General features: G+C 48.8%; 10 protein-coding genes across 10 annotated transcripts; 5 read left to right on the forward strand and 5 right to left on the reverse strand.

The window, feature by feature from the left end:
• Positions 1–679: 679 nt before the first annotated feature.
• Positions 680–2337, forward strand: ASPBRDRAFT_661690 (aldehyde dehydrogenase). The gene is made up of 3 exons (XM_067628676.1): positions 680–1215; positions 1277–1670; positions 1734–2337. Exons 1-3 carry the CDS (start codon positions 755–757, stop codon positions 2325–2327), a joined length of 1449 nt encoding a protein of 482 aa, XP_067474305.1. The 5' UTR covers positions 680–754; the 3' UTR covers positions 2328–2337.
• A 1059-nt stretch (positions 2338–3396) lies between these two features.
• On the reverse strand, positions 3397–4449 carry ASPBRDRAFT_136409 (amidohydrolase family protein; the record flags this gene model as incomplete). The annotated part of the gene is made up of 1 exon (XM_067618788.1): positions 3397–4449. One exon carries the CDS (start codon positions 4447–4449, stop codon positions 3397–3399), a length of 1053 nt encoding a protein of 350 aa, XP_067474306.1.
• Positions 4450–6637: 2188 nt separating this feature from the next.
• ASPBRDRAFT_78615 (uncharacterized protein) lies at positions 6638–8096 on the forward strand (the record flags this gene model as incomplete). Its single annotated transcript, XM_067629421.1, has 2 exons — positions 6638–7861; positions 8067–8096. The coding sequence occupies 2 exons, from the start codon at positions 6638–6640 to the stop codon at positions 8094–8096; spliced, it is 1254 nt and encodes a 417-aa protein (XP_067474307.1).
• A 596-nt stretch (positions 8097–8692) lies between these two features.
• On the forward strand, positions 8693–9249 carry ASPBRDRAFT_347718 (uncharacterized protein). The gene has a single exon (XM_067623269.1). The coding sequence runs from the start codon at positions 8921–8923 to the stop codon at positions 9203–9205; it is 285 nt and encodes a 94-aa protein (XP_067474308.1). The 5' UTR covers positions 8693–8920; the 3' UTR covers positions 9206–9249.
• ASPBRDRAFT_48090 (SDR family oxidoreductase) lies at positions 8934–10227 on the reverse strand. Its single transcript, XM_067626016.1, has one exon. It carries the CDS (start codon positions 10216–10218, stop codon positions 9295–9297), a length of 924 nt encoding a protein of 307 aa, XP_067474309.1. The 5' UTR covers positions 10219–10227; the 3' UTR covers positions 8934–9294.
• Positions 10228–10385: 158 nt separating this feature from the next.
• ASPBRDRAFT_59065 (uncharacterized protein) lies at positions 10386–11052 on the reverse strand (the record flags this gene model as incomplete). Its single annotated transcript, XM_067627992.1, is given in 4 exon segments — positions 10386–10578; positions 10598–10682; positions 10865–10977; positions 11003–11052. 4 exon segments carry the CDS (start codon positions 11050–11052, stop codon positions 10386–10388), a joined length of 441 nt encoding a protein of 146 aa, XP_067474310.1.
• A 1152-nt stretch (positions 11053–12204) lies between these two features.
• ASPBRDRAFT_347736 (alpha/beta hydrolase) lies at positions 12205–13918 on the reverse strand. Its single transcript, XM_067623270.1, has 2 exons — positions 13873–13918; positions 12205–13765 (listed from the first exon to the last, which is right to left on the reverse strand). Exon 2 carries the CDS (start codon positions 13565–13567, stop codon positions 12380–12382), a length of 1188 nt encoding a protein of 395 aa, XP_067474311.1. The 5' UTR covers positions 13568–13765; positions 13873–13918; the 3' UTR covers positions 12205–12379.
• A 185-nt stretch (positions 13919–14103) lies between these two features.
• ASPBRDRAFT_136643 (uncharacterized protein) lies at positions 14104–15294 on the forward strand (the record flags this gene model as incomplete). The annotated part of the gene is made up of 5 exons (XM_067618814.1): positions 14104–14153; positions 14216–14338; positions 14404–14651; positions 14739–14834; positions 14900–15294. 5 exons carry the CDS (start codon positions 14104–14106, stop codon positions 15292–15294), a joined length of 912 nt encoding a protein of 303 aa, XP_067474312.1.
• Positions 15295–15591: 297 nt separating this feature from the next.
• On the reverse strand, positions 15592–17458 carry ASPBRDRAFT_59068 (cytochrome P450; the record flags this gene model as incomplete). The annotated part of the gene is made up of 2 exons (XM_067627993.1): positions 15592–16619; positions 16681–17458. 2 exons carry the CDS (start codon positions 17456–17458, stop codon positions 15592–15594), a joined length of 1806 nt encoding a protein of 601 aa, XP_067474313.1.
• Positions 17459–18596: 1138 nt separating this feature from the next.
• Positions 18597–19923, forward strand: ASPBRDRAFT_200237 (uncharacterized protein; the record flags this gene model as incomplete). The annotated part of the gene is made up of 4 exons (XM_067621409.1): positions 18597–18869; positions 18928–19086; positions 19149–19366; positions 19455–19923. The coding sequence occupies 4 exons, from the start codon at positions 18597–18599 to the stop codon at positions 19921–19923; spliced, it is 1119 nt and encodes a 372-aa protein (XP_067474314.1).
• Positions 19924–20802: the final 879 nt, after the last annotated feature.

A 20802-nucleotide genomic window follows, 5' to 3' on the forward strand; every position in this document is an offset into this window, starting at 1 on the left:
AGATCTGGTGCTAAAGTGCTGAATTATGATAATCCATTACAGGGTCTAGATGTGGATGTCGGTCTAGGACACCCGACATCGCTAGATGTATAACGTGGAAGGCAATCTCGTTATGCCAGCCCCAGCCCATATAACCGAATGTCGCTCAGAGAAGCGGGTGTTCCGGCAAAGTATAGTACGTCTCCATCACAGCCTTAGGAACGATGCCGGGGCGCAGGTATAGGGGCATCCTTGAATATTCCGCTTTCGCTCACCGAGCTAGACATCATTGCACTGACGAAGCCGAGTCCCTTGATACAGTGGTAGAGCTCCTTGGCAGTTGCATCCGGCCCGTGCACTGGGAGCTCGGCAAGCGCTGTGAAGTGTTTTGAATACCGATCGACAGCTGCTTCCATGGCGTTGTTGACATTGATGGCGAGTTCTGTTCCCGCACTTGGCTCCAAGAGGATTCGTCCGATTGCTCCGGAGAAGCTCAGCACTTGAAATGCGAGCCATTTGATACTTCCGTACTACGTGGTAAATGTATTCTAGCTTCCCCACTTTCTGGCGGGGACCAATTTCGGTGAATTAAAGATGAGAGAGACACGACCTGACAAAGCTTTCGTGCGTATCCCGCCCTGACACGGGATTTAGCCCGAGGCGTTGGGAAATAGATCACCCTTTATAATCGAAGCGACACGGCACATGGAATCTATCAATTGTCGCAATAGCTCACCTTTTCTTTGAACAAACATATTGGTCAGCAATCTTATTGATGAAAATGACTGTGCCTATTACAGATACCGTCCCCCTCATCATCAATGGCGCAGATATCATAACAGAATTGACTTTCGATGTCACCAATCCCAGAACCGGCCAGACATGGAAATCGAGCGCCGCCTCCCCTGCGGACGCAGTGAAAGCGGTTGAGAGTGCGCAGGCGGCATTCTCTACCTGGTCTAAGACAAAGCCTGCTGTCCGTCGTGATATTTTACTACGCGCTGCCGAGCTTTTCAAAGAGCGCGATGCCGAGCTGCGCCAGTACCAAATAGAAGAAACTGGGGCGGACGAGAAATTTGTTGACTGGATTCTTCCTTTGACTGTGGAACAGCTCAAGGACGTCGCAGGTCGGGTCACCTCTACTGTCCAGGGTTCAGTTCCCATCTGTTTGGAGGAAGGTCGGAGTGCGATTATCTTCAAGGAGCCATATGGTGTGATATTGGGCATTGCGCCATGGTAAGCGTTCGTGACCATCATTTAGCAATCTCCTTGAATTCTGACGCACAAACGTTATCAGGAATGCCCCATGGCCACTGGGTTGCCGAGCAGTGTCATACGCGCTCGCGGCGGGGAACACAGTTGTTCTTAAAGGATCAGAGCTTTCGCCTCGCTGCTACTGGGCAATTGTCGACATTTTCCGACAGGCTGGTCTTCCAGATGGCTGCTTGAATCTCGTAGTTCACCGTCCTCTCGACGCAGCTGAGGTTACGGAAGTGCTTATTGCCCATCCCTCTATCAAGAAGATTAATTTCACTGGCAGCACCGCGGTTGGCGCTATTGTTTCATCGCTGGCGGGAAAGCATCTCAAGCCGATCATTACAGAGCTTGGTGGCAAGGCCAGTGCGATCATTCTTAAGGATGCAGATGTCGAGAAAGCAGCGGAAGCTTGTACGCTTGGCTCATTCCTCCATGTAAGTAAACTCGATTCTCTTTTCCGTGGGCGAATATATCGCTGATAAATGCACAACTTGTAGGCCGGCCAAGTTTGCATGTCAACTGAGAGGATTATCGTTCATTCCTCCTTGGTCGAGTCATTCATACAGGCTTTCAAGACATTTACAGAGGCCATCTTTCCTGCTTCTGGGCCTCCACCGGTCCTTGTCTCGCAATCGGGGGCACGCAAGACCAAGACCCTTGTATCTGCTGCCTTGGAAAGCGGCGCCTCCGTTGTCTTCGGCGACGCGACTGAAACTTCAACCCCAACAGCTACAATGCGCCCGATCGTTCTCCGTGACGTTCCGAAAGACACAGATCTCTACTACACAGAGAGCTTTGGCCCAACTGTGACTATCTTCACGTTTGAGTCTGAAGAGGAGGCACTTGCTATCGCCAATGACACCGAATACGGGCTTGCGGGAGCTGTCTTCACAGAGGATTTGACAACTGGTCTTAGAGTTGCACGGCAGTATGAGACGGGGAATATCCATATCAATTCCATGAGCATCCATGATGATGTTAGTGTGCCACATGGCGGAGTGAAGAAGAGCGGTTTTGGCAGGTTTACGGGGACACCTGGCATTGAGGAGTATTTGACGAGCAGGGTCGTCACTTGGAAAACGCGCAATTGATCACTTCTCCGAACCCAATGATCTTTTTTTTTGTATATTAGCTTCAGCCTTTATGGTACATTATGTCCTGATTAAGGCGTGACGTGTATATAAATCGTTAAGATGCGGGTGGCATTCATTTCTGCCAAACATCAATGCTATTAACTCAGTTTCCGCTGGGCCTGACATGTCAGAAATTCTTCAACTTTGCAGGCGGATTTGATGATCCCCCTGGAGAATAAAATCTATGTCTGCCAGTACAAACAGTGTCCGTCATCGCGCTCGGAAATCTCCCAAGCAACCTTCGACCAGTATCCGATGAAGAATGCTGGATTTTCATACTCTATTGAAGCAAGTATTAGAGCGGCAGCTGATACAGTTCGAGATAGTAAATCTAAGGACGTCAAAATAGGTGATTCTTGACGTTAATCCTAGCCTCCTAAGAATTCAACTTTGACCAGACATACGCAGCGTAAATCGATTTTTAGGTCGGAGACTCGATAGCGAAAATGCCGAGTATGATGGATGTCATTGTACGCACACTATCATACCGTTACATGTAGATCGGATCTTGATGTTACTTACCAGGAGATTAGTGTTTCGGGTTTCTCCTATCTACCAAAGCAACTCATTCTTCGATAGATTTTATGCTTTTTATACAAATTAGTCACAGACCGCAAGGTGATCATATACCACTAGAACTGGGTGTAAGCCATGTTCCCCAATCACCGCAATTCACATGATCACGTCCATCAGCGGCCCTCCCTATGAATACACCCTAGCCGATGCCGTCAATTTAATAAAAATGACTCATCTGTATCTCTCAACTCGTCACCAGCTTTATGAGCTACTTGCGGCTTCACAAGGTTACATGCGTCTAGATCATTGACGACAAAGCCTTGTCAATAGAACACTTATTGTCGAGGGATCTGTAGGAGCTACGTGTAGAGGGAGGGATTTATTGCACTAAAACTGACTGACATGCTGAAAAGAGATGTGTTCAAGATACTATATGAGGGTAAACCGCACACAGGCCAGATGATATGTGAGCAACATCCCCATGAACGACGGGAGAAACCCAAGGTACAAATCATTCCAACTTCAGGAGTCTTCGTGCATTTCCCCAGCCGATCTTGGCCTTTGAGTTGGCGTTCAAATCCAGATTATCGAACCATGAGCCAATCTCATTGTAATCTTCATATGGGTAGTCAACACTCCACAGAAGTCTATCCTCCCCGCACGACTTCAGCGTGTCGAAGAATGTACCATCGTCCATGACCCCAGCGGTGGTGATATAAAAGTTTTTCTCCCAATAGTCTCGCAGTCGCAACTTGCAGGGAGTATGATGTGGTTGAAAGTGCCGCAGTCTATGATCGATGCGATTGATCGTGAAGGGGATGCCCTCGCCACAGTGTCCGAGAATAATGCGCAGATTCGGGTGGTTATCGAACAATCCTGAAACCATCAACCGAATTGCATGTGTGGCGGTTTCGGTTCCAAAGCCCCACGGACTACCCCCCAGGAATTCATACCCCTTGTAGGCACGCATCTGGCTTGGTGAGGGGATTCGGGGATGTATATAGACCGGCACGTCGAGCTCGGCCATTTTAGCCCAGAATGGGGCGCATTGCGGTTCATCCAAATATTGCACCTGGTCGGCGCTTCCAACATTCGAAAAGCCGTTGATCAAAATGCCGACAAATCCTAGGTCCTTGACGCAACGTTCGGCTTCGGTGGCTGCAGAGTGTGGGTCTTGCATAGCAACACAACCGAACGCTCGGAAGCGCTCAGCATGAGGGCCCGCCGTATACAACTCATATATCTCGTCGTTGACTTTGCGCGCCGTTTCAACTGCTATTGAGGTATCAAAGATTCCCTCGATGCCAGGCATGGTCAAGGACACCACGGTGAGAGCCACGCCCGCCTCATCCATAGCCTGAACCCGGGCCTCAACATTGTTGAGACGGTCTTTTACGTCGGTCACATACTCGCTGTCGACGTAAGGGAGCTCGGCAGTGCCTTCAACAGGCGGTAGTGTGGTGGTGGCATTGAAGATATGGGTCGAAATTGCCTCTTCAATTGCAATTTTCTGGAAAGTCTTCGTTGGAGCCACACCGAAAGTGGGTCTTGGAGTGGAAACCATTTCTAAGGTACTTCACCTTGTCATAGAAGAGTTGAATCTGAAAGAGGTGCAATGGGGCTCTTCTAACCTTTTTGAGTGAGGAGTATGGAGTAGCGTTCAGTTTATATATCCTGGCTTCCAACTATCCGTTGATCTGTGGCAAGCATGGAATTTATCCGACGTTATCGGACCCCAACCGGAGGAGTTGTACTATATGTCAGGATCCCGCAGTCCGCTCGAGTTGGTCCCACTCGCGCTATACCACAACTGTTCGGACTTTTGACTTCAATGTGGGACAGAGCTGACTCTAGAAGATCTGCTGTACGGGCCCACGAAGCACTTCTACCCTTATGTCTGTCTTGGTTTTACCTCGAACACCCCGCGCAATACCTGCCCCTCCCCCAAATTTGTCATGAGTTCTAACGTGCTCCATGAAGACACGAAAAATGAGCGTTCGGCACTCGGCTTGCCCCTTTAACGATACTTATTCATATGCGCCAGACATAGTGAGATATCTGCGCAAGCTGGGACGGAAATGGAAAAGGAGGTTCCTCAAAGCTTTATCAAACCAGACGAGGTCGACTGCATTCATTCATAGAACAGAAAGTAAGCAATGGAAGGAGAGAAATTCCGAGCCATATAATAGATTACCAGTAAATAGAGAAACTATATAAAACTTTATGGGCTCGCTCAAGATTGATACGTGGATTAGCAATGATTGAATGATAGAATTTTCGAATTTATGTGAATAGAGTTTGTTAGGTCCCGTTGCTTTCAATACTCGTGGTATAGTTGTTCAAAGAGAGCACAATTCAACTCAAGGGTAAGACAGAAATAGAATATCAAAGCTATATAGTACAATTACCAAGCACACATATTAAAACGGAATATAGTGTATTTAATAATAACTAAAAGCAAATATACGTTTTCTAATATCTGAGGAGCAAAATGCAAGGGACTACATAATCAAATATGATCATTTCTGACATTGACTCCCAATCGTGTGATCAAGTATATTTATGGGCAATTCTCATAGGGCTACCATGGATAAAATGCCTCAGATAGAATTAAAAATTATAGAAGCTGTTCTCAGTAGCTTCTGACTGAGTTTGGGTATACAGATAATCAACATGCACAGTAAATATAATATTCCCAGATATTACAAGTAGGGAAGGAAAACCCACCTAGCTCTACCTAGTACAGTAGATCAGATGCTTTGGTGGGAAGTAGAAGATCCATAGGCAGATTAGAATGGAGCTCTAGTTTATCTAGTAAAACAATATATTTAGATCAGTAGTTGATTACTCGAGAATATTATCTTATAGAAGTTAGAAGGATAGAAGATCATGATTAATAACCTCATGACTCTCAGAGCTATCAGATACATCATGCTAATGATTTCCATGAGAAAGGATAATATTTCTTTTATCACCAAAAAAATGGGCCCAATACAAACTATAGAAATCCTAAAGACATCGTATATGCGATGCATCAACCCTAGTGGATTAGGGTAAAAAATCGAAACTATATTTAACACAGCTCACCAGAGAATAGGGGTCATTTTTATGAGTCATAGATATCCCCCGTGTCTTGCAAATTAGAGTCTCTGTACAGCCCTCGTGTGCGCAGATCCATGAGTGATGACACGCCGACAGGCCCTCAGTTGCTGTAAATTTTTGTTCACGATCTCTACTTCCATAATTTTTCCCGATTTAGAAAAACTGAAGCCGCCTTGTCATTTCAATTGACAGGAAAAATATCTCGAACGAGAGGCTTTGGCTAATGCACGTGGGTCGAATTGTTGGTCGGTCCACCGTAGCTGGACCCTTCGATCGGCAAAGCTTAGCTGAAAGCTTAACCAATGACTGACGGATCCAGAACACACCTCACGGACACCTGCCGCACAAAGGTCTCCTTCAGTGGTTTTCCAGAATTGATCTTCAGGCCCGATACGAGCATTAAGATTGATGTAATTACAACTGCATCTAGGCAGAGAGAATAGTCCGTGATCCGCGTCGACACCTTCATTTCACTGCTTAGCCAGACCCACCCACGTGTGCCTCGAGTGCCGTGGACTTGCTCTGTAGCGCAAGATGCGTTGCTTACCTTGATATTAAAAGGATGTCTATATCCCAAGGTCAGAACCTGTTTCTCTTAGGAATAAACATCTCTCCAGATACCGTCGCTTGTGGACTCTCAGCCATCAAAGATGAACACCCTCACCAAAGCTGTTTGTGCTTTGGCTCTTACCTCCGCGGCCACTGCTCAGTATGCTCTTCCCGAAGAGGATGTTCCCTACATCGGTGGCAACGTCTTTAAGCGGACCGACCCGGTGATGGCCGGCTATCCCTTCACCTATCGGCCTCCTTTCGATCCTGCAGTGTATGACGGCTATTACTACTGGTCGGTGAACAACGAGACCGTCAGCGGTACCAACTTCACTGGCTATGGTAAAAAGGAGGGCTATCCTGTTCCATCTGGATCTACTGGCAAGTACCCTTTCTTCCAGGTTAGCGAGGGTCACCCTAAGGCTATCAACAGCTCCAAGCTCTTCGATACCGAGGGTAAGTTCAAGAAGATCCTTCATATTATGTTCGAGAACGAGGCCTATGAGTGGACAATGGGCCAGGTCTACTGGAAGTTGCTAGCTACCCGTGGCAAGCTGCTGACCCGTAGCTACGCTATCACCCACCCATCCCTGCCCAACTACGCTGCTATCGTGGCTGGTGATTTCTTCGGTATGGCCCATGAGGATTTCTACAATATCAATGCCACTAGCATTTACGACCTTCTCGAGGCCCAAAACATCTCCTATGGTACCTACGCCGAGTGGTACAATCCTATCGCCACTCACCGAGGTCCGAACGACTGTAACAACTATATCACAAACGGCCCGATCGACAGCACCAACCCTGAGTGGAATTCTCAGGTGTACCGTCGCCTGGACGTCCCTGCTCTGCTCTTTAGCTCCTACACTAGCAGCTACGAGCGTTGCAGCAAGATCTACGGTGCCAACAACACCTTCGCCGACCATGTTATGTCAAACACTCTGCCACAATACTCCTTCTACGTCCCGGATATGCTTCACAACTCCCACGACCCTGCGTCCGATAGCAACTATTTCAACCAGCCAAACACCGGTGGCGAGTGGCTTAACTCATTCTTGGATCTTTACCTGCCCCAACTAGAGGCTCAAGGCACTCTGGTTGTCGCCACCTTCGACGAGGCTACCTGGTGGAACGACGATGACTCCTCTCCTAACAACAACAACCACATTGCCACCATCCTTTTCGGCGCTGGCATCACCCCTAACACTACCAGTGACTCCTACATCACCCTGTACGGTATGCTGCGAGGTGCCATTCAGAACTTCGGCCTGGGCTCGCTCGGCCGGAACGACACCAACGCCACCAACGGTAATCTTTTCGACCTGGTTGAGCTCCCTCGCACAAAGTTTGGCGATGATGACCACGGAAATGGAGCAAAGTCATGGCATTGGTGAGAAGATCTAAATGAGCAAAAAGCCTACACCTGGGACTACTCAATCCTCTGGTTCGTCGGTCGTGGCATCACATACTCCTGATCTTGCCGAGATTAGTATTTCTCAGTATTGTACGGAGCTCTTGTACTGGATATAGTATGTCTTCTATGTTGCTATATTCATATGAAGATTTACCTTTCTTCTGCGCCTATGACGCATTTATCAATTTGTTTGAGGAAGCGGCTTCTTTACAGATCAATCTGACAACTTCATCACGTATTTCATTATATGATATATTCGAAACCATCGTCTTATTATATATCGCCGCTTCAGGATCCATGAGTAACCTAGCTTAACAGGTAGTCATCAATGCCGCGAGCGATAATTAAATAAACCTATGAGTCGGGAGCTTCCCTTTAATCGACCTGATGAAGCATTAAGAGTAGTCTCATCATGAAGAGAGGGGAACCTCGCTCAGTTCCTGCAAGGTTCCTGCGAACCTCCCCTGTTCTTGAATAGCTGCTATTGATCACTGTACTCTGCTCGTCAGCACAGTTTTTCAGCCCTGATAGACCACGACTGTAAGGCTTCGCACAGGATATCCGGTGGACTACAGGACGATAGCCATCTCTTCGACAGAGAGACCGAGCTTTTTGGCGAGATGGTCACAGAGGGCATCCAGCATAACAGGGCTGATGCTTGGTTGAACCGGCCGAGATTAGGGGAGATCTGGTACTACGGAACAACCGCATGTTCTTGCGGATAATAGTGACAGAAAAGCTTCCTAATTCCTTTTTTATTTGTTTATATAACACACCACGTTGTGATATGGCGGTACTGGGGTTATACTATAGATAGAATTTACACTTAGACTCATCACTTTATAATATATTTCTTAGCGGAAGATTTGAATATAATATTATCGCGCAATTCACTAGGTAAATAACCACGTGAAGTTGTCCCTGAGAGAGTGGTCTCCATTTGGTGTAGACGACTGGTAGCTCATTGATTATGGCTCGGCTGCCGCGCAGCTCCCGTATTTGGATGCTTCTGGTAGCGAGAGCAATGTGCAAAAAAGGAAGAGTATCCCGATTTGGTGTCTGCCGGGGCGGAAATCAGGGCGAACATCTCTGGCATTGGCATAAACGTCCAAAATCCCATGTTGCTAATACGCTTGAGCTAGTGTGCATTCTTGAACGTCCGGGCTACTTCCCATGCGGACTTGAAGGACTTCGTCCGGGATCGATTTGCAAAACGGGTAGAAACAGACCGGTCTGCTCTGCCGGGAAAGATTAAATTACAACTGGTGGAAACGATGAGTGGTGTCGAAGTTCGCAGTCAACATATACTGGAGACTGCTCTGCCATTCGTAGCGTATGATTTAATCAGTCCTTTTGCTGGATGACCCGCTTCCGGAAATGCTGATCCACCGTCGTCGGCTTTCGACCAATCAACCATTCCAGCACATTAGGATTGCCTTTAATCCCATAAAAGTCATAATAAAGCTGCAGTCGATGGACACCGTCCCGCGTGGTCCGGTGGCATCCACCCGCATCCGTAGACACCAAAGACTGCAGCTGCTCAGCGGCCTCGTAGAACTCCTGCGTCACAACCCCGATGCGAGTATCTGCTACGTGACTGAGTGTAGCGACAACATCTCGATATGAGATAGGCCTGGTGGAACAGATCATGTACTCGGCGAGATAATGCTTTTCTCTTTCCTCGATCACTTTGAGAAAAGCCTCTGCTAGGTCCTGCAAAACGGTGAACGAGAAGGCCGTGTCGGGGTTGAAACTGGCGCGGAAGACAGGGTCCGCTTGATGCAGCAACGTTTCGACCGGGAACATGTCGAGAAAATGGCTGGGTTGAAGAGTGGTGTAGTTGAGTCCTGATTCAATGAGGTATTCCTCAACGTAGCGCTTGCAATCATGGTTCATCAACTTCCGCAGCTGCGGGTGCAGCACCGAGGAGTAGATGAAGTGCTGAAAAGTCCCCTTCTGGGCCTCTTGACGCGCGGCTTCAATCATGGCATAGCCAAGCTCTGCCTCCTGCGGGTGAAACGCGGGGGCAATATATACGACGACTGTGACACCGGCCATGATCTGGTCTCTGTATTCTGGCTGGGTCATATCGCCCCGCACCACCTCGGTCTCCGGATAGCGCGATTTCAAAGCCCTCTCAGACTGAACGCTGTGAACAGCTAGGCGTAGCCTTCTCCACCTACGGTACAGGAGTGGGATCAGATGGGAACATTGTTTACCACTTGCGCAGGTGAGAAGGACAATGTCATTTTCAAAGTCGATAGCCATGGTCTTTAGTCGCTCAAAGTTGAGTCGTTAAATGGACATTTGAAAAAAAAGTGAATGCCAGTTTCTTTGTAACCATATAGCCCTGCAAAATGGTGGTGTCGGAACATTTACTGCGTCATCCACCGCGATGATGTCATGGAGTTCAACTTCACGGGTAGGGCCCATAATCAGTTCTGTTTCCTTTGCTTACGCAGCCAATGATGGAACCAAAGAACAGCGGCATCCTTCGCCCTCTCTGCATCCCACATTTTCTCCCTCTCATTGAGCTTCCCAGGCGTTGCAAACCCGTGGCTTGACGACGGAAAATACTGGGATTGGTAGGGGACGCCTAACGTCGGCAAGACCACGTTATTGAACGCCCTTCAGGTCCTTCGTAAACTGAGAGTCATGTCCTGGCGCCATGATCTGCACCGGAACGCCAATCTGCTGGGTCTCCAGCTCCCTGATAAGCTTTTGTATGGCGGCTCAGGAAGGCGGGGTGGTCGAGTTCCTCCCATCTTGTCTCGTCGAGGAGGATGTTAAGGGGCAGAGCCTCGCCTACGAAGCTAGTATGGATAGAAGTTATGTGTGAGATATAGTTTCTCCCATCGTACCAGTGGCTGGAAGGATATATTTATAAATCAGGCACGAAGACTGTCGCACCAACCTCTTCCGCCAGATGGTCCGCCAATAGTCGAGCGTTGGGTAAAGGCCCACCGGAAAAGATCGTGAATCAGTAGGACAGCGACCTCGAATTCCGCTCCTGCCCTGTAACAATTCCTGCCAGCGAGTATAACCTCTTGACCGCGGGGTGTGCCATTCCAGCGAAACCCAGTTCAAGCAACAGTCACTCATTCTTGTGGCCGGCGATGGCTGACGGGTCAAATTGATAGAAATTGAAAGCAACCCAGTGTGACAGAGGGAAATACTTTGAAATGAGCCCGAGGTATCACTGGGTGCTCTCAGAGTGATATGGTAGGTCCCATGCGGTGACAAACACTGCTCGGCCACTCGTAACTAGAAGCCAAGCCTCCGCTTACAAGCCGCGCTGCCGGCGGGGTGGGACTCGGATCGCTGGGGACGGGGCGGTATTGCCACCTTCGGGTGGATTTCGCTATATACCCCAAATTCGTGATAGTCCAAGATGTACCAATACTCGACTATGAGCTCGGTCTTTCTACACGAGCTAGTTCCGTTATTCTCTAGGAGAATGGAAGGCGTTCAGACGAAAAATGAGATTGGAGATAGAAGCATGCAGTGACCAGACTCGCTGAAAAGTGTGAGAGCTAACGACCAGCTATACATTGTGTCGAGAGACTTGCCACACCTCCTTCAGGGTCAATAAAGCCTCATTGAATTCGAAATATAAAAGGACCTATATTGCGTCCTCAAGCGAGCTGATTCTTTGTTAACAAACGTCTCTGCAGTCCTCCAAGCCTTTGTTATCTCCTTTGCAAACATATATCCATTACTATAAATTCCTACCTCCATTGCCTAATATCATCAGTTGACGCTTAGATGTACAACATCTCTCGAAGGTTCTGCGCGATGAGTGCGCTCGTGTGATGTATCGCGGAGGCTCACACACACACACACACAATTCATTAACGCCCGGCGGCTAAGCTGACAGGGCAATTACCACTGGTCTATCAACACTGGTGATAATGTACATATGCCATATCCCCTTCGAGCCATACATAGATACTTCCAATATATGTCCTCTCAGCTGTGAATATTGTAGGAAGCCTTGTGAATTAGTAATTATGTCAATAGACCGGCTTGAAGGCGCTTCTTCAAGTGTTCCATATCCTATCCTCGGCACCTACATGTAGTACTATTTGACGGGACTTTCTGAATATAAAGAAAGGAAAAAAGGAGAATGAACAAAGACATATCAATGTATAAGAACAGATAAATAATATAATATGAGCAACTAGTATAAATGGAATACAGATCATATGGCCCTCAAGACATAAATTGCCCCCACATATTCCAGCCTTGATAAGGGAAGGGTCCACATATATTGCTTCTGTTATTGTACATGGGGGATGCGCATTCATTGAAGTAAACCGTAGTGCTAACAACGTGACTGCGAAAGGCCCATCAGCTTCCGTACATGAGGTGTAGATCACAGAACTTGCGAGGCACTGGATCAGATGTGGTGGAGGGTCATTGCGGCCAATCATTTGATTTGGTTTGCCTGTAAGAATGCAATCATCTGCTGGAAGCTGGAGGTTGCACTCTTATGAGCCGCAATGCAGTGACCAGAGCCTCTGGCCAGATACGATTGACTACCAGAGGAAGCATTGGGGTAATACGCAGAGGTGTACAAAGAGGCCTGATTTTCCGGGTAGGAGCAGTTACCGCCACAGAAGACTAGATCGTTTTCCCCGAGAATGATGTCCACCGGCCCGGTGAAATTGGGGGCTTGGGTGACGAGACCACCCAGAGTCAGCAAGACGCCGAGGGTGTTGGTCTGTTTGCCGGCAACCTGAAGTTCGAACGCCGTGGGGTCGTAGTTCGGATAGCGATAAAAGGCGAATTGAATCCCTACTGAGGTTTGTTGGGTCAAATAGCCAGCCGGCAACGAAGCAAAGCGGCCCGAAGGATCTGAATTCGCGTTGATGAAGTTGAAGGCAGCCATCGTGAGCGCGACGTAGTTCTGATTGGTGCTCGTTCCCGAGAGGATAATGGCGTCAAAGTCTTCGGGGTACTGTGTGGTGATAGCCTGGGTTAGGGTACTGCCGGCGCTATGACCGACACCCACCACGGTCTGGAAAGAGAAGTTTCCAATATTCGAGGAGCGTAGCAGCTGCGTGAGGGCATGCGTCACTGCTACCTGGCTGTTGGCTTGCACTTCCTGAATCGGATCGGGATGATCGGATTTCCCCACGCCGAGTTGGTCGTAAGACAGTGTGGCGTAACCGGCGGCAGTGGCAACATCCACATAGCTATGGTTCGGGCTGATATCCCAGTAGGTATGGTCCAGTGTGGCTCCGTGGGTGAGAAGCTGGACGGTCTTTATCCTAGCGGCCTTGGCTGGCGATGGGGGGAGACAAAGTTTCACAAATATGTCCCAGCTGCCCTGGATAAGCTGGGCGCCGTCGGGTGCGGTCGCAGACAGGCTGTTGGTGGTCTGGAAAAGCTCGATGATCGACTCCGTTACTGCGTTCGGCGAGGCAGGAGGAACATAGTCCAGTTTGGTGCCATTGACGGAGATGGGGATATTGATGTAACCCGAGGCGCAAATTGAATTCCCCCCAGATGATTTCCCGATGGTAGCGTTGGTCAGCCCCTTAGTGGAGATGGACCAAGCTGCCGTAGGGCTTAAAACGGCGAACCACGGGTTGATGCCGTAGGGGAGCTTCATGATTGAGCACCAGGGGAAAAAGAAAAGGGGCAAAAAGCGATCGAAGGGAATGATAGACGAAAAATGAAATTTGATACGAGCTTGAGGGTTTTAAGGTGACAAGAAGTGGAGGTGGGAGATTTATATGGGGTCCATAAAGGCAGGCGTAATACGGGGGCAACTCCTGTAACGCATGAGATGAGTGTCGAGAAAACGATCCTACTAAGTACTATTTAGTAGGCCACACGGTCATTTCTTTAGGCAGCCAGTCACAAGCTGATTCGACGGGAAGAAGAGTACGTAAACAGTACTACTTCAGTACTTACCATGTACTTAAACCAGGTATCTATCCCGTACTAATAGCTGTAAGCAAACGCATGAAGCTAATTTAGCTCCGCTGCCACTGAGTTTCGTTTATGTCTTAGTAGTGTTCAACTTTCTCCCTGCACTCAGACTTTCCTTTGTTGTCATCCTATAAATAATCCCAGTGAAACCCCCGCGCCTGCGCCCGCCGTGAAGCAACCCCCTGGAGTAATGTCTAACGTAGTCGGTAGGAAATGGTTTCCACAACATATGTTTTCGGCCGCAATTATCGCGCCAGTGTCCGGTGGGTGCTATGAAGCTTCGTTTGATTGCCACACCGATCGCACTGGCTAACTGCCCGGGGAGACTAAATTACCAACATGCTCTCATTGCCAACCTGACCGACCATCAATCCTTTCATCCTTCCATCCGCCGGCATATAACCAGCTCCACTTCGTTTCGTGTGGCCGATCTGGCCAGTGGCACGGCGTATGACTCCTTTCCGACCTCTGTCATTGTTATTCTCTTGATTGATCTGATCTGTGTGCTACTAGGCTTTGGGCATCCGAAGTCGCCCGCGAATTTCCACGATTCCAAGTCGATGCCTTCGATATCTCCTCTGAGCAATACCCTCCCCCCTCCTGGATACCCCAAAACCTATTTCTGCACGAACGGGACATCTTATTACCTTTTCCGGAGGAATACCATGGGATGTACGATGTAGTAAATGTGAGGTTCTTCATCACCCTTCTCGACAAGGAAAATCTATCCTTTTTTCTGGCGAACGTTGATGCCTTATTGAGTATGATAATCTACCCCATCGAATGCTTCTTCTCTCTCCGCGTTCCCTATTGCGAATCGATGGTAATGTCGTTAATCGTTGGTCTAGAACCAGGAGGGTTTCTCCAGTGGCTTGATTTGGATCCTCGTAGCGCAAAAGCCATCGCATACTTGCAGGGACAGATAAGCAACACCACCACTACAGGTCCCCATACCCCATCATCCTGCTGAACCTAATTGCCCAACGCACACGCACTGACATGATCACAGACCACCCAAACCCACAAACCAGGGCAGTTGCACAGCTAATGCGCAAGACCCCCCCAGACGTCGAAAGCTGGCTCACCGACCATCCTCACGACATATTCCAGCCGTTCAACTTTGAGCAGGTCACTTGCGACAAACTCTCCCTACCGGAAATCTACCGCCCGCTTTGGAACCAGTGCCTTCTCCTTGGTCTGGAAGAGTATTGCAGCAAGTTGGAGGAGGACGCTGGCATAGCTGCTGCGAGTTCTGGTACGACGCATACAACCACCACTTCCCCCAAGACCAGCGCGTCTCATGCAATGCGTGATACGCTCAACGGACTAAGCCTGGAATTCAGCGCTGGAGCAAGCATTGATGTCTACTGGTTCTATCAGATCTCTAGAAAGATTCTCTCCTGAGCTATGTGATTTTCCACCTCCCTTGACCTCCTGGAGGATCAATGCTATGCCCAATCCATATCGCATGACGCTACTAGGAATACTAGAGAACGAAGGACCTGACTACAAAGGGAGCCCAACCAACCGGGGATAATTATAGGCTTGAAGAAGAAGGTAGAATCGTAATCGCCGTGAGAAAATTGATTTCTGATGTCCAACGAGATGGTATCATTTGTACACACATAGCAACATATACGTCAGGCAATACATGCATAGGAATTTATGCTGAAGCTGGAAGAAATAGGGACAAATAGAGCATTAGGTGGCCTTTGTCTTTCTTGGTGTAAACTGGATCGGCACGTCCTGGGTAATTCGCAGACTCATGTTGAATTTGACCCCTTCTGAAAGCGCGCGGTCCGCCCGGAGACGTGCCGCTGCCCAGGTATCACTTGCGTCTTCGGAATTCGTAAGCAGGCGAACGGAGTTTTGGTAGAAAAGCAGGGAGACTACCGCGCAGAGTTCAACCAGCGCGAATTTGTGACCGAGGCATTTGCGGGAGCCTTCAGAAAAGGGGATGAAGGTACCAGGGGCTGGGGTAAATCCTGTGGAGTGACGAGCGTGACTTTGGTTGTCGGGCGATGACCCCGACGGTTGCGTTTGAAGCCAGCGGTATGGGTTGAAGTCTGCCGTCGGATAAGGCCGAAGGTCAGGATCTTCTTGTTTTGGTAATGACTTGGATTTGCTGTTCCCGGTGGGCCAATAGTGAGGATGGCGATGGGTGGCGCTAGTATTCACGAAAGCCACGGTCCCCGGGGGCAAAGGGTGAGACTGGCCGGAGACGACAATCGGAATGGCCGGCCCGGAGGGTGACACATATTTTGGAAGGACTGGAAGAACAGTGAAGAGTCGAAGAGCCTCTCTGATGACTGCTCCAGCTAGGCTGTTCATGAGCGGTTCATAATGCCTGTCGTAGGTCCAGTCACTGGGCGGTGCGTTATCGAGGATGTCGTCGAGGTCGGATTGTAACGCGGTCTGGATGGTAGGATGACAGGCCAGGAGAAGGATTATGAAGGTCAGAGTATTGGCGTTGGCTTCATGACCAGCGAACATGAAGAGGAACAGATTTCCGGTCACTTGGTGGGGTTGCAGGATAGGACTGGTGGAGGACTTCGTGCTCATACCAGCATGGACAATAAGCTCGCTCAACGATGCTGTGCCCTTTTGGTTCGGAAGGGATTCTGTGTCCCGTAGTAGTGACTCCGTCGTCGTCTTTAACTCCTGCATATATTGGCCCAGTTCGGAATAAGCTTGAATTGCTTGACGATGGTGCTTGAAGGGAGACCATGCTGACATCGTTCCAGTTAGCAACAACATGAGTACGGTGCTTGATATGAATGGTGATCTTACCAAGAAACGGTCGAAAGAGAAAGACGGTTTGATAATGATCCAACAGCGTGTGCATAGCCTCACTGTAAGTCATGCGATGTCTTTCTGCGGGACGATCGGCGAACGATAGGGCTTTGATCAGATCTTCCTGGGTCTGAAATCGAAAGCAGACGCGATTAAGTAAATTTAAAGATAGTCGGGCAGACAGGGTTCGTAACTGGCGGTATGCTCCTGGTTGATTCAAGGCGAGCCCAAGTACTTGTGCTCCTTCGATGGCGTGTGTGAAGACGTGGCGGAGGGTGTCCTCTCGAAAGAATGGTGCAGTGAGCCGCCGGTATAATCGCGATTCGGGCCCATCAGTACCCGTCATCGTCGGTCCGTATATATTCAACACCTTCATGAGGTGGGCGGGTTTGCCAAATCGACCATCTTGGAACAGCTGTGTGGAGACGTCACAGTCGCAGGTATAGAGCACGAAGCCCCCCGGCGAGACTGCCAAGAACGTATCGGCTCCGATCTGTTCGAAGGGTGTGTATCCAAGATGCCACCCATCATTGAAGATCAACAGCGGGAGCCAACGAGAAGTCCACGACCGAGGAAGAGCCCTGAGCAGTGGTAGTAGAACTGGTTGGCTCAGCAACCATGGGGCCCCCAGCAAGGAGCAGGGTAAAATCACGTAGGGTAGGCCTATTGACCGAGCCTCTCGGACATTGAGAAGCAGGCACACTAGCGACCAGCCGATGAAGCAGGCAAGGGCAGTGGCACCTCTCAGGAAAATCCGCCAGAGGAACACATCCATGATGAGGGTGGGGGAAGAGGGGAGAGGGCAGAAGGAGAGGGGGCGGGGAGGCTCAGCCGAATGGGAAAAAAGAGAGTGGGATAAATTATCGAGATTGTGAAGTGACAGACAGCCCGATGATGCTGTAGCAATTCAGCCGGGAAACGTGCAGCAGAAATAACTAGCAATTACATGGGCGGTATTGATTACAGCCATGCAGGTGGGGGCCGTATTGTTCTCCCATTATTTTCGACTGTTCATTTCCGTTGTTACATCGTTCGGACGGTGGACCCTCTCAGCAAGCCCGACTTGGTAAAGTCAAAGCCGTCGCTGCATATTGGCTGCATAAGCTCATGCGAAATACGGGGGGTCTCTTGACTTCCCTGGAGCTAGCCAAAGTAAATACGGAGTACAATATGTGACAATATCATCAGTAGGTTGGAGACCAAAGGAGCAGGCCAATAGAGGGGGGATTCGAAATCAATCGGTAATGTAGGATACCGACGCTGCATGCCCATTGTCTCACAGCCCTTGCTAGTTGGTGTGTTTGTAAGGAAAGATGGCAAATGGGTGGTCAAAGATAAAGTCGCTAGTTTGTGATCATATTAATCAGACTAAGGTAAGCTGAAGAGATTTTTGTTTCTGTACTGATAATACGGTGTCCAGGAGAGGTGGGAATCAACGCTACTATCTCGCACCCTCGCTCTCTGCGGCTGGTGGAAATTTTGGGCCTCGGATATAATCAAGCCTTTCGTCAGTCATAGGTTCATATGGGATTCTTCATACAGCCTCGTCTAAGCCCCCGCACACGGTCGTATCAACGACTGCTTACTCTCTTAGATTAGCAGATTGAATATCCTGGAGTATGGGAGCACTAAAGCTAACATGTTCAAGTCAGCAGGGGCCGGCCCCCACAGTAATTGACCATCGCTGACACTGAGGCTGCGAGTCTTCAATGTGCAGTCAGTCACAATATGTTGCTTGTTTACGGGACGAGGTCATTTCGATCATTGTCCGCAGCACCTGCAGGGCCCCCATTAGCACCAATACAAAGCATATAAGTCCGGCCTGCAGCACACACTCCTGCTTAAGCAAAGAATAAGACGTACTCCCTTCATGTGCCTGTCTAGCTTTCCATTCTCCTTTTAGACTCGTCAGGATGAGCTCTTCGGAGGCGAAAAGCCCATCGTTGGTGACGACAAGCCTCTTAACAGTCTCTATTATTTTTCCGATTCTTGGTACCATTGCTGTCTGTCTCCGTATTTATGCTTGTTTGCTTAAATCTAGGCGCCTATTCTGGGATGATTACATTATCATCCTAGCACAGGTTTGTGCCTGGGGAATATCTATCGATACCTTTACCGCAGCATCGATCGGAGGAGTAAACTATACCAAAGGGGATGTTCTCTCGGCCACAATTGCTTTTCTCCGGGTAAGCTTCGACTTTGCCCTCGCCGCGGAAGGCATATCACTGAACTGTGGCATCATAGGCCCTTTGGATTGAAGGATTCCCCCTTGTGGGCAGTTTGGTCCTGGTGAAGATATCCATTCTGTTATTTTACGCAAGAATCTTTGTCACCCGCCCATTCCGGATCGCGACGTATACATTTATCATTGTCCTAGCATGTTGGGGTATAGCTATAATCATTGTAAGCAATCCTCCCTGTTTGCCTCCCTGCCCCAGTAACAGTCGAGCTGACATAGGACGTAGGCCCAGCTCCTCTGCGCGAGCCCGATCACCGCCGCATGGGATCCCTTCGCCGTGAATCCTCTGCGCTACAACTATAACGCTTTCTCCGAAGCGTTCGCAGGTATGAGTATGGTCTTTGACATAATCGTACTGTGCTTTCCGATTCCCGCGGTCTATCGTTTACAAATGTCCACGCGCCAAAAACTGCAAGTCATGGGCATATTCTGGCTGGGTTTGTTGTAAGTACCACTCTTGTTATTCGAACTGCTGGTCGATCTTATAGAAAATCTCGTTATCTGACTCTCTCCTGCCCTATCCTATACCTAGTTGCTGTATCTCCTCGATTATCCGCTTCTACTATATCTACTGTGATATTCACCAATCTGTCGCTTCAAATACCGTCAACCGGTACGCAGTCGTCACCACCGCCTTTACGTGGGGTACTATCGAGCCCAACGCCAGTATTATTTCTGCTTGTCTGCCGCTGTATGGCAACCTGTTTGGTGGGAGCAAGAAATTGGGCTTCTATATCCGGAGTTTGTTCAGCCGTCTTACCTCGCGAAACGGGAGCACTAGGGATCAAGTTCGAGGAGATACCCCTAAGAGGTACAGCTCAGTGGATGGAAGTGGCAATTCTTCGCATCAGCGACGGGAGTGGCAGAAGCTTGATATCCGGACACATCATGTGTCGGATATTGAGCTCGGTCATACACTGATGGATGATCAGGTGCCCTTGGCAAGGGAGTCACAGATGCAGATCGTGGTTAGTAGGAGCTTCATACAGGAATCGGCGTAGTTCTTATCGAGGCTAAGGTCGAGAGCTGGAGACGCGGCCGGCGGGTGATGACAAAGGGACAAGACCCTTTTTTTGTCTATCCCTGTGATTTTCGGAGTGGGGCTATAATAACAGTAGACTATGATCATGTCATTGTAAAAACCATTAATCCAACAGTATTCCGTCTGCAGACACATTAAATCTCATAGATATTACTTACCGTCTTTGGATCGACAAGGAGGAGAATGTGGAGTACGGTAATGTCGTTGCTAAGATGAGTACCTAAGAACTGTCCTTAATGTGGGCAGTATATCGCAGATGCAGGTAGCATCTGGAACCTATTCGCATTTGCATGATGACCACTGCTGGGGACCATCGTACATCATCATATGTTTCTGGTCTTGAACTTGTCACTACTTAACTTGTGTGAAGGCTATTAGCTAAACTTCTCGCGACCCCAGAAATTGATTGTAGTATGACACAGAAGGTGAACTCGCTAGCCCAAGGCCTGTTTAACAATTGCCGATGCTTGCTTAGTGGGCCACCGAGACGAGGAGTAACTACAATAAGTGTTCAAAATCACACCAAAGCTCATCTATTTTGAACATGATCATCCGAATAAATCAATATGATACAGTATCCTCAAAATTTCGTTGTTCTACTAACGGAATCTCTTTTTTTATTGTTTGGTGGCTACTGTACACACTTGACTTCGGCTCTAATAATAGAGATATATATTTTGTACGGGGATCGTCTCAAAGAACAACCTAAGGGTGGTGTTCCCACAAGGCCAAAAAACCATCAAGCCGCGGCTACATTTAAACCTTTAAAATCCTGCTTCTAGAGACATGTACACACAGTAGCAGGTGGTCTCCGACCGCTAGGCGGCGGGCCCCCCCC

This window comes from Aspergillus brasiliensis (assembly GCF_001889945.1).
Source record: "Aspergillus brasiliensis CBS 101740 unplaced genomic scaffold ASPBRscaffold_17, whole genome shotgun sequence".
NCBI lineage: Eukaryota > Fungi > Ascomycota > Eurotiomycetes > Eurotiales > Aspergillaceae > Aspergillus > Aspergillus brasiliensis.

Coding starts and splice junctions, on each gene's coding strand:
- ASPBRDRAFT_661690 (XM_067628676.1), top strand. CDS start 755: ATGAAAATGACTGTGCCTATTACAGATACCGTCCCCCTCATCATCAAT. Junction 1,216..1,276: donor ATATTGGGCATTGCGCCATG/GTAAGCGTTCGT, acceptor AAACGTTATCAG/GAATGCCCCATGGCCACTGG. Junction 1,671..1,733: donor CGCTTGGCTCATTCCTCCAT/GTAAGTAAACTC, acceptor CACAACTTGTAG/GCCGGCCAAGTTTGCATGTC.
- ASPBRDRAFT_347718 (XM_067623269.1), top strand. CDS start 8,921: ATGGCTCGGCTGCCGCGCAGCTCCCGTATTTGGATGCTTCTGGTAGCG.
- ASPBRDRAFT_48090 (XM_067626016.1), bottom strand. CDS start 10,218: ATGGCTATCGACTTTGAAAATGACATTGTCCTTCTCACCTGCGCAAGT.
- ASPBRDRAFT_347736 (XM_067623270.1), bottom strand. CDS start 13,567: ATGAAGCTCCCCTACGGCATCAACCCGTGGTTCGCCGTTTTAAGCCCT.